Source organism: Simochromis diagramma, unplaced genomic scaffold, assembly GCF_900408965.1.
Source record: "Simochromis diagramma unplaced genomic scaffold, fSimDia1.1 OVJJ01000816.1, whole genome shotgun sequence".
In the NCBI taxonomy this organism is placed as follows: domain Eukaryota; kingdom Metazoa; phylum Chordata; class Actinopteri; order Cichliformes; family Cichlidae; genus Simochromis; species Simochromis diagramma.
In genome coordinates, this window is record NW_024386908.1 from 583729 (window position 1) to 596860 (window position 13132).

General features: G+C 42.4%; 1 protein-coding gene and 1 long non-coding RNA gene across 9 annotated transcripts in view; one reads left to right on the forward strand and one right to left on the reverse strand.

The window, feature by feature from the left end:
* Positions 1 to 704: 704 nt before the first annotated feature.
* The window catches only part of csnk1g2b (casein kinase 1, gamma 2b), a 39430-nt gene continuing 27002 nt past the window's right edge, over positions 705 to 13132 (reverse strand). For 5 of the 8 annotated variants that reach the window (XM_040034947.1, XM_040034948.1, XM_040034950.1 and 2 more), the window contains exons 4-12: positions 11111 to 11259; positions 10183 to 10417; positions 9190 to 9275; positions 8032 to 8116; positions 7795 to 7943; positions 7536 to 7619; positions 5423 to 5524; positions 4418 to 4524; positions 705 to 2807 (exon numbers count right to left, since the gene is read on the reverse strand). In XM_040034947.1, the coding sequence (XP_039890881.1) occupies positions 2753 to 2807; positions 4418 to 4524; positions 5423 to 5524; positions 7536 to 7619; positions 7795 to 7943; positions 8032 to 8116; positions 9190 to 9275; positions 10183 to 10417; positions 11111 to 11259 (1052 nt within the window). In that variant the 3' untranslated portion in view covers positions 705 to 2752. The remainder of the gene's footprint in view (positions 2808 to 4417; positions 4525 to 5422; positions 5525 to 7535; positions 7620 to 7794; positions 7944 to 8031; positions 8117 to 9189; positions 9276 to 10182; positions 10418 to 11110; positions 11260 to 13132) is intronic. The other 3 variants (XM_040034952.1, XM_040034955.1, XM_040034953.1) reach the window with 3 other exon arrangements.
* Positions 6763 to 8713, forward strand: LOC120735553. Its single transcript, XR_005696297.1, has 2 exons — positions 6763 to 6865; positions 7051 to 8713. It is a non-coding gene; the product is annotated as an uncharacterized LOC120735553 (long non-coding RNA).

The window sequence follows — 13132 nt, forward strand, 5'->3', positions numbered from 1 at the left end:
CTGCCTAACTGCGCTGTGATCGCAGGTTAACCAGTAAACCCACACGGTCCCGCCGGGTAACAAACCCGCCTGCAGACTGACAAAGATCAGCAGGCACACAAACTGCTCCACGGTGACTCCTGTGATAAAACTTTGCTTTATTCACAATTAGAGATCTGTCGTTGTCATATTTACAAATACATAATGCAAGTAGGTACACTAAGAGACGGAGAGCAGAATTTACATCGGTCGACCCCGCCCTCTCCAGCAAAACAAAACAAAACCTGAATTATAAAATTAATAAACGCAGTGATTTTGCAAAGCCAGGTCCCCACCCAACTTTTCAAAGAGTGACTTCAGGGCCTAAAGGGGGGAGTCTTGGATCAGCGCACCTGATCACCCCGAGTCACACCTTTGTTCCGTGTTTGGGTTGCTGTCGCGCGCGCTGTCTAATGAAGCCACGTTTACGACGACACTAAAGACAGCCGGCTCCTCTGACGTCACCTGGCGGGTTATTTAAGCACATTTGTCTCCGAAACCTGCTCAGACACACATTTATCTCCCCTTTCAAAATAAATCACTAAACTGAGAAGGTAAAACATTAATTCGTTAGAAGCTCGACTTGTGGGGTCGATCCAAGTGTGTCGCGTGACTTTAAATACATCCCGAGGTTGTTTGGTTTCAATGAAAACATTAAATCTTCAGCATCCCGTAAACTTCTTTGACACCACCCACATTAATGAGCGAGATCACCATTTGTAAACCGAAACTGTGACGTGTCGTGCCTTTCACTTCGTCATCAATCACATGATCAGCCCTGTGCGACAACAATCATACCGGTAGGAAGGCTCGATCGTGTCCTTAAAGGAGCAGGCCACCGATTCGTGACAGCAAGACGGCTCATCAGAACCAAAAACAGGTTACACTGATTACAGCAGGGCCTGGAGCTGTGAAGAAAATGAAAGCTGCTGAACAGATGCATCGTGGGGGGGTTTTCACAAATCTAGAGGAATTTCAACTTGTTTCCCTCCTCCTCTCTCACTTTTACAGGAAATGCAACGTAAAAATTAAAAGGAAAATCTTTCTGATAACCTTCAAAGCTGTTGGAGAAATGTTTGGCACCGATGTACACTGAGGCAGCAGGCCATCAGACGAACAAAGGTATTAAAGGGCTACATGAAACAGGGGCTGATGGGAAACATGATAAAACACACACAAAAAAAAAATGTAATTTTTTCTGTCAAGTACAGTTTGATCGAAAACAGCAGCCCAGACCTCGTGTACCCTTTAAACGAGTTAACCTCACTGCCCATCTGTGACCTCCAGATGAAAGTGAACAGCGGGTCAGACAGATGTGGGTTGTTGCCCGTTGCGTCTCGCTGAGGTGGCACAGCACACACGCCAAACCGCCACCACTGTACAGATGTGGCGTTACAGCAGGAGAGAGAAGGATGTATGCTGACCTATAAGTGACTGACAGGGATGTGCACACAGTCATCTGCTTGCAAAACCTCCAGATTTGGGAAAAAAAATACAAACACACATGCGCACACACACACACACACACACAGAGTAATCCAGTGAGCATTAGGGTCAGATTAGATAAAATGTCATTGCGGGACACTCACTTGAGCTTTAAACATTTTACTTAGAAAGGCACAAACTATGATTTCCTGGTAAATTATTTTTGATGTAAGAAATAAAAATCAAAAAAAAGACATGTCCTTTTCTTTCATGAGAATCGACAACATTTTTCAGCCATAACTCAAATATAAGCATCATGAAGGACTCTTCCTAGATCAGTCTTTATTAAGTTGTTTCCTTAATTGTTAATTTCAAACCTAAAGTTTTCCACTGTAATTGTTTTTTCCTCCAAAAAGTGCAATAATAATAAGAGAGCTTAATATCGGTTCCTCTCATTCTTCCACAGTACCTGAGGCCAGTGACTGTGCTACAAAGTCCGCGTCGACAGACGAAACAAAATAGAAGAAAGCCAGAATGAGGAAAGAATTGAACTCCAGAACACTACAACATAAAAATAAGTTTTCAATGCAGGGATTTGACTTTGAAAACTGAGGATTCACTTACAAAAGAAACAAAAAACAAAAAGAGGAAGAAAAAATGCATAAAAATCCTCCAGACTCTGATTTATAGATGAAACGCTTCCTGTGTCGCTCAGATTTAACATCAGCATAGTTCACCTTTTCCTCTTTCACCTTGATCCCAAAAAAGACACACCAAAGAAAATAAAATTAACAATTTCCTAATAAAGGAGCAGATTTCTTGCACTCGAACCACTTGAATGGTTTCCCCTGATCAACAGCTGACTGTTCGAACAACACACGTTCTTTATGGAATCTAGAATACAACAACTGTTTCAAACAGCATCTTTTTTCATATTCACGCCACGGTATTCGAGTTTCATTGTTACAGCTTTTTTTTGTTTGTTTTCTTTAAACGTTTTGCTCGAGCCCCTCCCCCTCACGTGGTGATGCAGGTTTGTTTATTTTTCATCTGTAAAGGAATTGAAAGTCTGTGGAGTCGCTGTGACTGCAACGTTCCTGTCACTCGCTGGGATCGAGAGAGAGAGAGAGAGAACTCAAGCGGGGAGGTACATGTGACAGCGGGGAATGAGGTGAAAGGAGTAAGGAGGTGAGGGGAGGGGGGGTAGCTGGAAAGAGATAATGGGCGGTGGTGGGGGGCTCTGTGTAGTTGCTTCCATTTAAAACTTGACAGTGACCACAATGTTTCAAGTTCTCTCTGTTCTCTTCTTTCACTTGTGCCTCTGGAGCGCTTTCCTCTTTCTCCTTTTGAAGAAGCAACAGCACCTGCACAAACACAGAGGCATGGCTTCCTTTAGAAAAGCAGGTATTTACACACATGTAGATACTGGTACATAACACGGCTTGTGAGGGTTGGGGTTCAGCAGCCAGTTCTAATCTGGCTTCCTTTCTTTTAACCATTTCACTTACTGTAATCTCATCATTTGTCTTCATAATAGTTATAAATGAATTAGGGAAGTCGTGGACTTTTAATAGCTCAGTTGTTCATGTTTGAAACTACAAATATTTCTTTTGGGGGATCATCTTTGAGGATCATCCACGGCACCTAATCCACTCGACTCTGCTCGGTCTTTAGGGTTTTCCACTAGGCGGCAGCGTCAGGTACCAGGTGCTTTTTTAGCGTCATCCACATGAGCCGAGTTGAGCCAAAAAATGTGACATCAACAGACTTGATTCCCCTCTTTATCCGGGAGTGATGTGAGTGAATGAGAGCGACTCCTTCAAAAGAATCAAATCTGCCATTTTTGAAGCACAGCAACACGCAGACGACACCGTGGTCTGACAGGGTGCAGACGTCTATACTGTCCTCCATTGTTGCGTTGTGTTTGTCTCTCGTGCGAATGACGTCACAGGACTGTCGAGCCGCCTTGCTACAGCAACCCCACCCACACTGGGGTGGTACACAACTGTAGCGGAAAACGACCAAAACCCAGTAAGAAAACGTCGAGTCAAGCTGAGTAGGTGCAAATGGAAAAGACTCGCTTAGCTCAACTATGACGATGGTAATCTAGCTGGTCACCTATTTAAGCTTAACTAGAGCTAGCAAAGCTGTGGGCTGTGAATCACGTAGAAAAAAGACAACATGAACACGAAGAATGCTTCAGAAAGATAAGATGATGTAACTGCTTCTAAATTAAACGAGCCATATTCATTTAAACATATTTCTGAGCATTAAAAGAGGCTGTTGTGTTTTTTTTAACTAATATGTATATAACAGCCTAGTCTTTTGTTTTTTGAGTGTGGTCTCATGAATTACTGACACACAGCTGAGTCACAGTAAATAAAGGAGTTTTAACAATGAAGTAGGTCTAACCTGCTTCACTACACTTACAGTTATATTCTTTATGTGCAACAGTTAAAATGTTCCCCTCCCTGCTGGTGAACTTTAAGTCCCATTGATAACATTCCTACTGTGCCTCAGCTGCTACTGCTCAACATACACAGGACGCTACCAACAGAGATATGACAGCGACACACTCATACTTGATGTTTTAGTCAGGCTTAGAACAGACGCTGGCGTATTTACAGCAGGTAATAGCTCCAATATTTGATCGTCAGAGAGAAAATCTGATTTCTTCTTTATATTGTTGTAATAGGTTAAAACGGTGTATATACATGCACTGCTGTGTTCCTATGTAAACAAACCTAACTTAACTGAAGTAGGAAGCATGGAAACAATATTTAAAGTTGTTACTTGTTACTGTGACTAAGTCACTGCCTGTACTCAAAAGGCTTCTACACGGAGGAGCTAACAACAAGGAACACAAAACAATTTAGATGCTTTTCAGCACCAATTTTGGATTTGGACTTATTGGACAGCACTGAAAAAGAAAAGCATGTGTTTTCTGTGTGTGAATGTGAGGATCCCCCCATACTTGGTTTCATCAGGTACGTCAACCTCGGTGGGAGCGGTGATGGGAGCGTTGGAGTGTCCGGCTGTGGGATCATCAGTGTTCAGCTCGCCATTTGTTGAGCTCATCACCTGCACCATTAGAAAAGGACACCAGACTGAATCCAGTTGATGAACATTCACAGGATCAAATAAATGCACCTTGACTATCACAAGTTATCCGCCCTCTCAGGTAAGAAAACAGTTAAGCAAGTAACCCAGGATGAGCCAGCTGAAGCCAACAAAGTTTAAAGGACAGGTTCGCACTGTTCATTTCTGTCTTCAAACACAAATAAGGCACCGAACAAGTATTGAAAAAGATTTTCCTTGCTGTGATCATTTCTCCTGCTGGTTTTGAGGCTGGTAAGAAATCATTTCCTTTTTTTTTACTCCAAAATCTCTTCTTGTTGCTAAAGTCAGTTTGAAACACACTGGAAAAAAAAAAAAAACAGCTGATGGACAGCTGAACAAGAGAAAGGAAAACTGCAAGGAAAACTTGATATGTGAATAAGACTGCAAGACAAGAACGTGAACCAATCCTTTAAATACTGCAATTCTATTAGCCGACACTGGGTGGCGCTTGTGCACCACATTTTCTGCAGAGACTTATTTCCGGTGACACAGTTTACACACTGAAAACAGCAAAAACACAAAGAAATATTATAGAATAAATGTACAAAAATAGACCTTTTAGTGTTTCTATTATATTATTATTATTTATTTGTACAGTAATCTGTATTTATTTTTATAAGATACTGCTGGATGTCATCTTTGGATGGCCTTGAATGCAAGCAGACTAGAAGCAGACCGACAGCAGTGACACACAGGATTCACACAGTCTGATTCGAGCACAGAGTCGAGACAGAGCATCTAACGGGCAGGCAGTGTGAAGTCAGTGAGAGAGAGGGGAGGGGGGGGGTCAGACACACAGACAAACCTATATGGCCTCATGCATGAGCCATCAAAGCAGCAGCTGTAGCAGCAGCAGTACCTGAACAGAGCCCCCCAGCCGCTCAGCTGTGAGGTGCGACCCCAGAGTCTCCTTATTGGTCACGGGAGTGGGCTGAGACTCACTTCCTTTGGGCTCAGGCGACTTGACGCAAAGAGCAAAAAGGGTTGAGGCAGGTGGGTGTGAGGTGGTGAGAAGGGAGAGGGGGGTGAAGAAGTTTGTGGGGGTTATGGGTCAGGGGGTGAGGGAATGAAGAGTGAGGGAAAGGCAATGTGGTTGAAGGGGGTGAGGGCAGAAATGTGGAAGGACAATGAGAGGAGTTGGGGAGGGGGGGTGGATTAAAAAAAAGAAAAGAAAAACAAAAATTATAGAAGACATCTCCCAAGCAGAAGCAGGCTTGTTAAGACGAACTATGTTAATAGAGGAGTAGAGGGAAGCAAAAATTTATGTGAAGCACAGATCGACACTCTAGTAAAATCATGCAGGAGTAAAAGAAAACAGCCTTGATGGGCTCAGCTGGCACCGCTGAGCAACAGCGTCATCACGTCATCAGACTCTCTGAACTTCGCTGTGGACTCGGGTTTACAGTACAGCAGTTCTTACACTCTGCTTTCACTGACCTAAAAAATATATGTACAAATATGACATTTGGCTACAGATGCTCACAGCCAGCACTTTCTATTGATACGCTGTTTTAAGCAGGATGTTAAAGCTTTACAGTCATTACTGTAGGTGGTGCAGAAGGCCGTGCGCTGCGAGCTTAAAAGGTGGAACGTTATCGCCGAGCCAATCGCATTAAATACAGAGTAATAAAAAGAGGCTAGAGTCCACAGAAACAAGTCAATCATAAAGTCAAATGGATTCCTTGTACAGCTTTACTGGAACCGATGAGTCAGACTCACCAAGTACAACTTCATGATCAGGAAAATTATGCGTTATCACTGGTTATATTTTATAGATTTTTTTTGGCATAATAAAACCAATCAATCATTATCCTATCATTAACATTATATAAAAACAAAAGAAACAAGGCTCGGATAGCATGCTATTAACAACAAAAAGTCTACACTTTGTCACAGACTAAGCAAATAAAGACGGATGACAAATTAAAGGAAAAACATGAACCCCTGATCGCCACAGTGAGGTGATCTGGTGACTCTGGCATCTCCCACCTGGTATGGGCCCACTTTTCAATTCTATTCAATTTTATTTATACAGCTTAAGGCGCTTTATATTGTAAGGTAGATCCTGCAATAATACATACAGAGCAAAACCCAACAATCATATGACCCCCTATGAGCAGCACTTTGGCGACAGTGGGAAGGAAAAACTCCCTTTTAACAGGAAGAAACCTCCAGCAGAACCAGGCTCAGGGGAGGGGCGGGGCCAGCTGGGGTGAGAGAAGGAGCCTAAAGGGATGTTTGACTGCTCATCGATACAATGCTGTGCTGAGTGGTTGCATTTAGCCAATGGTTGCACATTTCTGTTCTGACAGGAGTGATCTCTTCCAGGATAGTCACCGATTGGTTTGGTGATTGTGAAAATAGTGTGAATCATATGCTATGGCCCCGAAAGTCAGGAGATAGCCCAGGTGAACACCAACGGCACATTTTGAGCTTGGCTGTAAGACGGCGCTCTCCGCCGGCGCTGTGCTCAAACCCTCCGGAGAGTTCAAGAGGTGTAAAAAAATCCAGGTGGTGTCCTGGCAGCTCGTCACCTTCCTAAAGTTTGGATTTTTTTTTTCCATTTATTTGTCACTCGTCTGTACTTTGTCATTACTGGTGTGAACAATGCAATTTGCATTTTCAACTCATGCGTGCAATGACTGAGCTTAGCGTGGCAAGGTGTGAAGAATTAATCCAAGTCAAAAACGATGCTTTGTTTCACAGCTGGAGAGTCTCCCTCGTAACGGCACGTGCCCGTTCATTTGCTACAAAGGCATTCGGTTTGTTTTTACTTTACGGACTTTGTGGGGAGACGGGCGTCACTGCCGACCAGTCAGACTGTAGACGCGAACAGGAAGTTGCTTACATTTGGAAACAACGAGAGTGACCTCGAGGATAAACCTGACTGGTTTGGGTGGTCACCCAAGCAACTATATTGGTAGGCGGGAGTGGTGATTGTTGTGTTTTAATGTTGTTGCTGATAACCTCACCGGGTTTTTGGTCTGCTGTTGTGCTTTGTCTCTGCTGTTGGGCTGCACGGGCGTGTCACTGGGGATGGGGCCTATCGGTGTGGGCTGCAAGGCAAACGAACAAAAGCACAAACAAAACAACCTTAGTGAGAAATTTTTAAAAACAACAAACAAAAATAATTAGCTTTGCGTTATTAAGAAATAATTACAGTTAGAGCAACAATATAAACTGGTTGATGATGCTAGCAGAGGTCAGGTGGGTTCAGTGAAAGGCACTCACGAGCGATTTGCCGACCCAGTCGTATTCGTAGTCGAAGACGTAGCCGTTCCTATCAAACAGATCGGTGAAGAGCTTCCTCAAGTAATCGTAATCCGGCTTCTCAAAGAAATCCAGCCTCCTCACATAGCGCAGGTAGGTGGCCATCTCTTCTGTACCAAAAGATATATACTGTGAAATCCACACCACTTTCATTTAAAATAAATAAACCCGAAAGGAGGAAAATAGCGCTCTACTGACCAGGGAAACTTTCACAAAGGACTTCAATCGGCGTTGCTCGCTTGGTGTCTCCAATTTTCTGATACCTCTCCTTCAAGGTGTCGGCCTGCAGGGGAAACAAGTTTAAATGTTTACTGTACTATAAATCCTACTCTAATCTAAATATGAGCACATGTGCTGCTGCTTGAGGCATCCATGAACATGTCCAATATTCAAAACAGACAGATTCTCAAGTCGTGATATCACATGTGCAGCGCCTGCATTTGTGCCGCGGCTCTTTGGACTCACAGAAGTTTTGCCCATATGTCATGTCGATATCAGCACTTTGCAACATCGTCTCAGCTGTAGATATCTGTTGGTGTGGGGAAAAAATCCCACAAATCTAGGGCAACCTGTCGCTGACCTCCTCACTGGCACAGGAAAGGCTTCTCAGCTGTTATTTAATTTTCTATCACACATGATGGGATGTTCTTCTGCTCTAAACCAACCAGATCCCCTCCAACCCTTCAGGGTGGTATAGTTTTACACTCCATACAGGGGGTCAGCACAACTCTGTGCGAGTTCCTTAGCTGCCAATATATTGATCGATAAGCTTCAGCGGATTTTCAAGCTCACTCTCCTGTTGTGTGTTTGTGTTGGCCAGAACTATCCAACATCCCCCACATTTATACATCCCTCACATTCATCCACCAAGAGCTTCCACCCACATAGCAAATGTTCAGATGAGTTGTCTTGTCTTCTAGTCTGTTCTGTGTACACCTTTGATACCGATGCATTCAAAAAGCAACCACAGCAGCTCTGCAGCCTGCTGAAACCGGCCCTTGAGACACCTGCGACTGTGGCCGTGCTCCTTAGTCATGTAAGCTTTTTCTCACAGCTCTTAAGATGCAAAGCAAGGTGCAGAAGGTGGTTTCCTGTCGCATCTGATTGTTTGTGCAGAAAAAGGTGTGTAAATTCAACAGAAAAATAAAGAGACAATATTTTAAGTATCCAACTGTGCCAATTTAACTGTTTCTCAGTGTTTCAGTTTCTAAAAAGAGAGACCTTAAAATGTCACCAGTCTGAGAGGATGCTAAAGTTGAGTGGGCGTCAAGTATCAAAAAAAGAAACCGCTACGCCACGCATCGAGTGGATTACAAGACGAGCGTTATATCAGCATGAGACAAATTGCTGCAGTACCTTTAGGCCTTGCCAGGGAAGGCTGCCTCGAAGGAAGTACATGAACATGTGACCCAAGGCCTCCAAATCGTCCCTTCTGCTTTGTTCTGGAAGTACAAGATCAGGATGAAAATGAGGTTAGCTGTGATAAACAAATGCATTTTATAACCAGCTGGCAAGACTAACAGTGGCTTCAAAGAAACAAAGCACGAGTCCACCGTTCCCGTCTTAAAAACATCTTATCGAGCCTCAACATTAAGATGGCCAATCGTGCGTCACGAAGAAGCAGCAGACTCAGCTTCTCACGGCAACTACTGATTAAGGCAACAAACCGATCAATGTTCAAGTTCAACACACTGAGATCTATCCTTATCAGGCTTCATGTACACCAACAATGGCAATCACGCTAGGCGGTCACATGAAGGTTGTTATCAATGCGATAACCACCAGCCAGTCCAGGGTTTAACAATCTATTCACATATTTATATAAAACAGGCATTGCTGGCAGCATGTGCCCAAAAGAGGACAAGAGTACTAGCAGCAGATTTTACAGAGGCTAATAACTTTCTAAAAGCACAAACATATCGTCAATTTTTTGTTTTCAACTCTTCTGTAGAAATGACCACGTTTGTAACACGGAAAACTCTGGTTTAAACCTACAGTTACCATGCTAGGCCCGTAATGCTGCTTTGTGCTACAGGCCTATGAGGTTACTGGTTAAAATGCTTCAAAATAACCCAGAAACGAAACAAGACATCAGAAAAATATGATTCATTTAACAATCCTAAAGTATCCCTGGTTATCTCGCACATCACCAACATTCAGGTAACACCCAGTGACTAAACAGATAACAGTATGTAAAAATCAGGTTAATGCCATTTGTTTGCAATGCTGCATTTGTGAGCAAACCAGTTAGGACATTCACATTATACTAAATATTCATGCAAATAAAGTTTGCATACGCAAATGTAGACAGCTAATCAACCCACAGGTGTATTCCTGAGACTTTCTTACCCTTTCCCAGGTGTGTGTTAATGCTCATGTAGCGTGCCGTCCCAGTCAGACTCTTGTGCTCCCGATAGGGGATGTGTTTTTTGGTCTCGGGGTCTATGTATTCTTTGGCCAGACCAAAGTCAATGATGTGGATGGTGTGCTGCCTCTTGCTTCCTGGCCGCCCAACAAGAAAGTTTTCAGGCTTCACATCTCTGTAGATCAGACTCTTGGTGTGGACATACTCCATCCGTGTTATCTAGGTGAACGATCGGTGTTAGCATTTGAAGTTTTAATCGCTCTGCAAGCTGAACAGTTTCCAAACATGAAAACTCAAAGCAGTTTATGCAAAACGCGATAAAAAGAAAGCCTGCCCATTAAAAATGTTAACGGCAGCCAAACCAAAGACAAAACTGCAACAGCACAGCAAGCATGTCCACCTCAGCAGAGGCTTAGAACATGAAAACATCCCAAACCCAAGCACATGTATGTTTACTCAATTTTTTTTTTAAATTTGAATGAAAAAAAGAGTAAATGCTACATGCACAGGCTTCTCTCATACTCTCATGTTGTGGCTGATGATGCTGATGTAATATCTTACCACTGTCATCTTATATCGACTAAGATTTTAACACCGAATTCAGACACAAAGTATGTTTGGAACTAGATACTACAGAACTTTGTACTCGTCTCTACTCTGTTTCTAGCTCCAGTGATAATGGAGCTATCTTCCAGGCAAACACTTTAATAAACTAAAATTGAGACTTTCAGGTATTTACCCACTAAGTTCAGAGTCAGGTTGAGGGGTCAGTAAACCTGCCCTCTGGAACAAGCCGCTAACGACAACATTTGTATTCACAGTTGCACTATGAATAACTTTCTGGGAAGCCTGATGTCACCAAAGCAAGCTCCTCTGAACATATGCTCACTCCTCTCCCACTTTAGGCCTTACCAGCTGTATGGCTATCATGAGGACGGTCTTGAGGGAGAAGGTGCGGTCACAGAGGTCAAACAGGTCCTCTAGACTGGGCCCAAGCAGCTCCAGCACCATGGCATTGTATTTCCCACAAGGACCAAAGTAGTACACCTGAGGGATTCCCTCTGTGGAGACACAATAACAAAGTTAGTGAGACTTTTTAGATTTTGCCTTATAAATTAATTGACTGCAACACAGTTATTGATAATCGGCTTTGCATAATCACTTTTGAGACTTTTATTTTCACTGTGTTTCTAAGTCAGAGTTTGTTACACCATTGGTTCCTGGTAGGCCAGCACATGCTGTCAGTGTTGTAGTCAGTCACAACAACTGTAAACAACAGCAGTGAAAACATGATGTTTTAAGTGTTAACATAAATTAAGTGCTTAATTGTTAATTAACAAAGTGCTTTGTGTGCTGAATTATGGCGCTGGTTTGTTGATAAGAAAGAGTGGGGCAAACTTTTATTTCCTCAACAGGTTTTTCAGAAACAAGAGTGGCTTAGTGCTTTCTTTGTCCTCTGAAGCAGGATTAAAGGGAAAGGTGTCAGCGCCCAACCAACAACTGTACAAAGCCTTTGTTACCAGAAACTGCCACACCCATCATAGTCTGTGTATAGGATGACTTCTAAAGAATGTGGAAGGATCAACCCGGCAGTATTTACCTTCTTTAAATATATCAGCGTTTTGACAGTGGAACTTCTGGGGGCGTGGCAAAACTGTTACGAAAACACCCCCTCCCCTGGAATAATCAGGAACAGTAAAGTCTTGCTTCATTTTTCAAAAATACAAGTGCATCTGAAAATCACCAGGAAAGATTCAAATCTCTTAAAATCAACTGCAGTTTGTGTAAATGTTACACAGTAAAGTATTTTGGCCCGAGGCTGCGGTTTCCACACGCTTTATTCTGACGACGACGACAACGACAACAACTGAGAGCAGGGAGGATCCAGATTTATCATTTCTTTATAATGGTTAATCCACCATCATGCACAAGCTCTTTCACCAAAATTATATTTTTAATCCTAAATATAATTATTGTTCTTATTTGTGAATTTTCAAATTGACCATTATACAAAAAAAGTTAAGAAAAAATTAGTTAAGTACCTGTTTTTTCTTTTTTTTTACTAAGATACCAAATAACAGGTCTTTACTTGCATTGCTAAGATGAAAAATTTGTTTTAGTGATTGAACGTTAGGCTTCTTTGTGTGGGCTAAAATTTGGGTTAACAATATACTCATTTTCCTATTTGTTTATTTATTTATTACAAAAGCACAAGAAGAACAGACTTGCTTATCTGGACAGATTTTCTTTTCCAGTCTTATAACATTTTTGTAGTCATGAGCAGGGCTTTTGAGCCAAAGCTACAAAGCTTGCAGCTTAATGATCAATTCATGGTACCACATTTGTGTCCATTTGCATAGCTATTTGACTACGCAGAGAGAAAGATCACAGGTATGCGACCTACACAAATGTGCTTGTGTCCAGACTTCTAAAAACCTACAGGGACGATGCTGTGCATAGATTAAATGCTGATTTGCTGAAAAGGAAAGGGAGTGACAGCAGAGATGACCAAATGGAAAATAAACAAAGATATCAGTTCTCTTATAGGTTAGAACTACAGTACTCCGCAGTGTGGAAGAGCCACCCACAGAATGATTGTTTGACACATGTCTGACGGGGCGGTAAACAGCTACAAAATGTAGGCGATTGTCTGCAAAGCTGTGCACAGGACTGACGTACAGATTCGCACACGTGTGTTTCAGGATTTAATGCTGTTGTTTCGCATTCACTTTGAATGTGGTGAACGTTGCTGAACAGAGCTGAGGATCCATCCATTAAAATATGCCTTTAAACCACAACGGTGATCTTCCCACCAGATTTACATAAAAATAAAGAGTAAAATACTAAAAGAATGATCAAGCTCTAACATACAAATCTAAGAAGGAACTACAGTGAGACAGAGATGACAGAGTTGTTTAAAGAGCTAAGGATCTG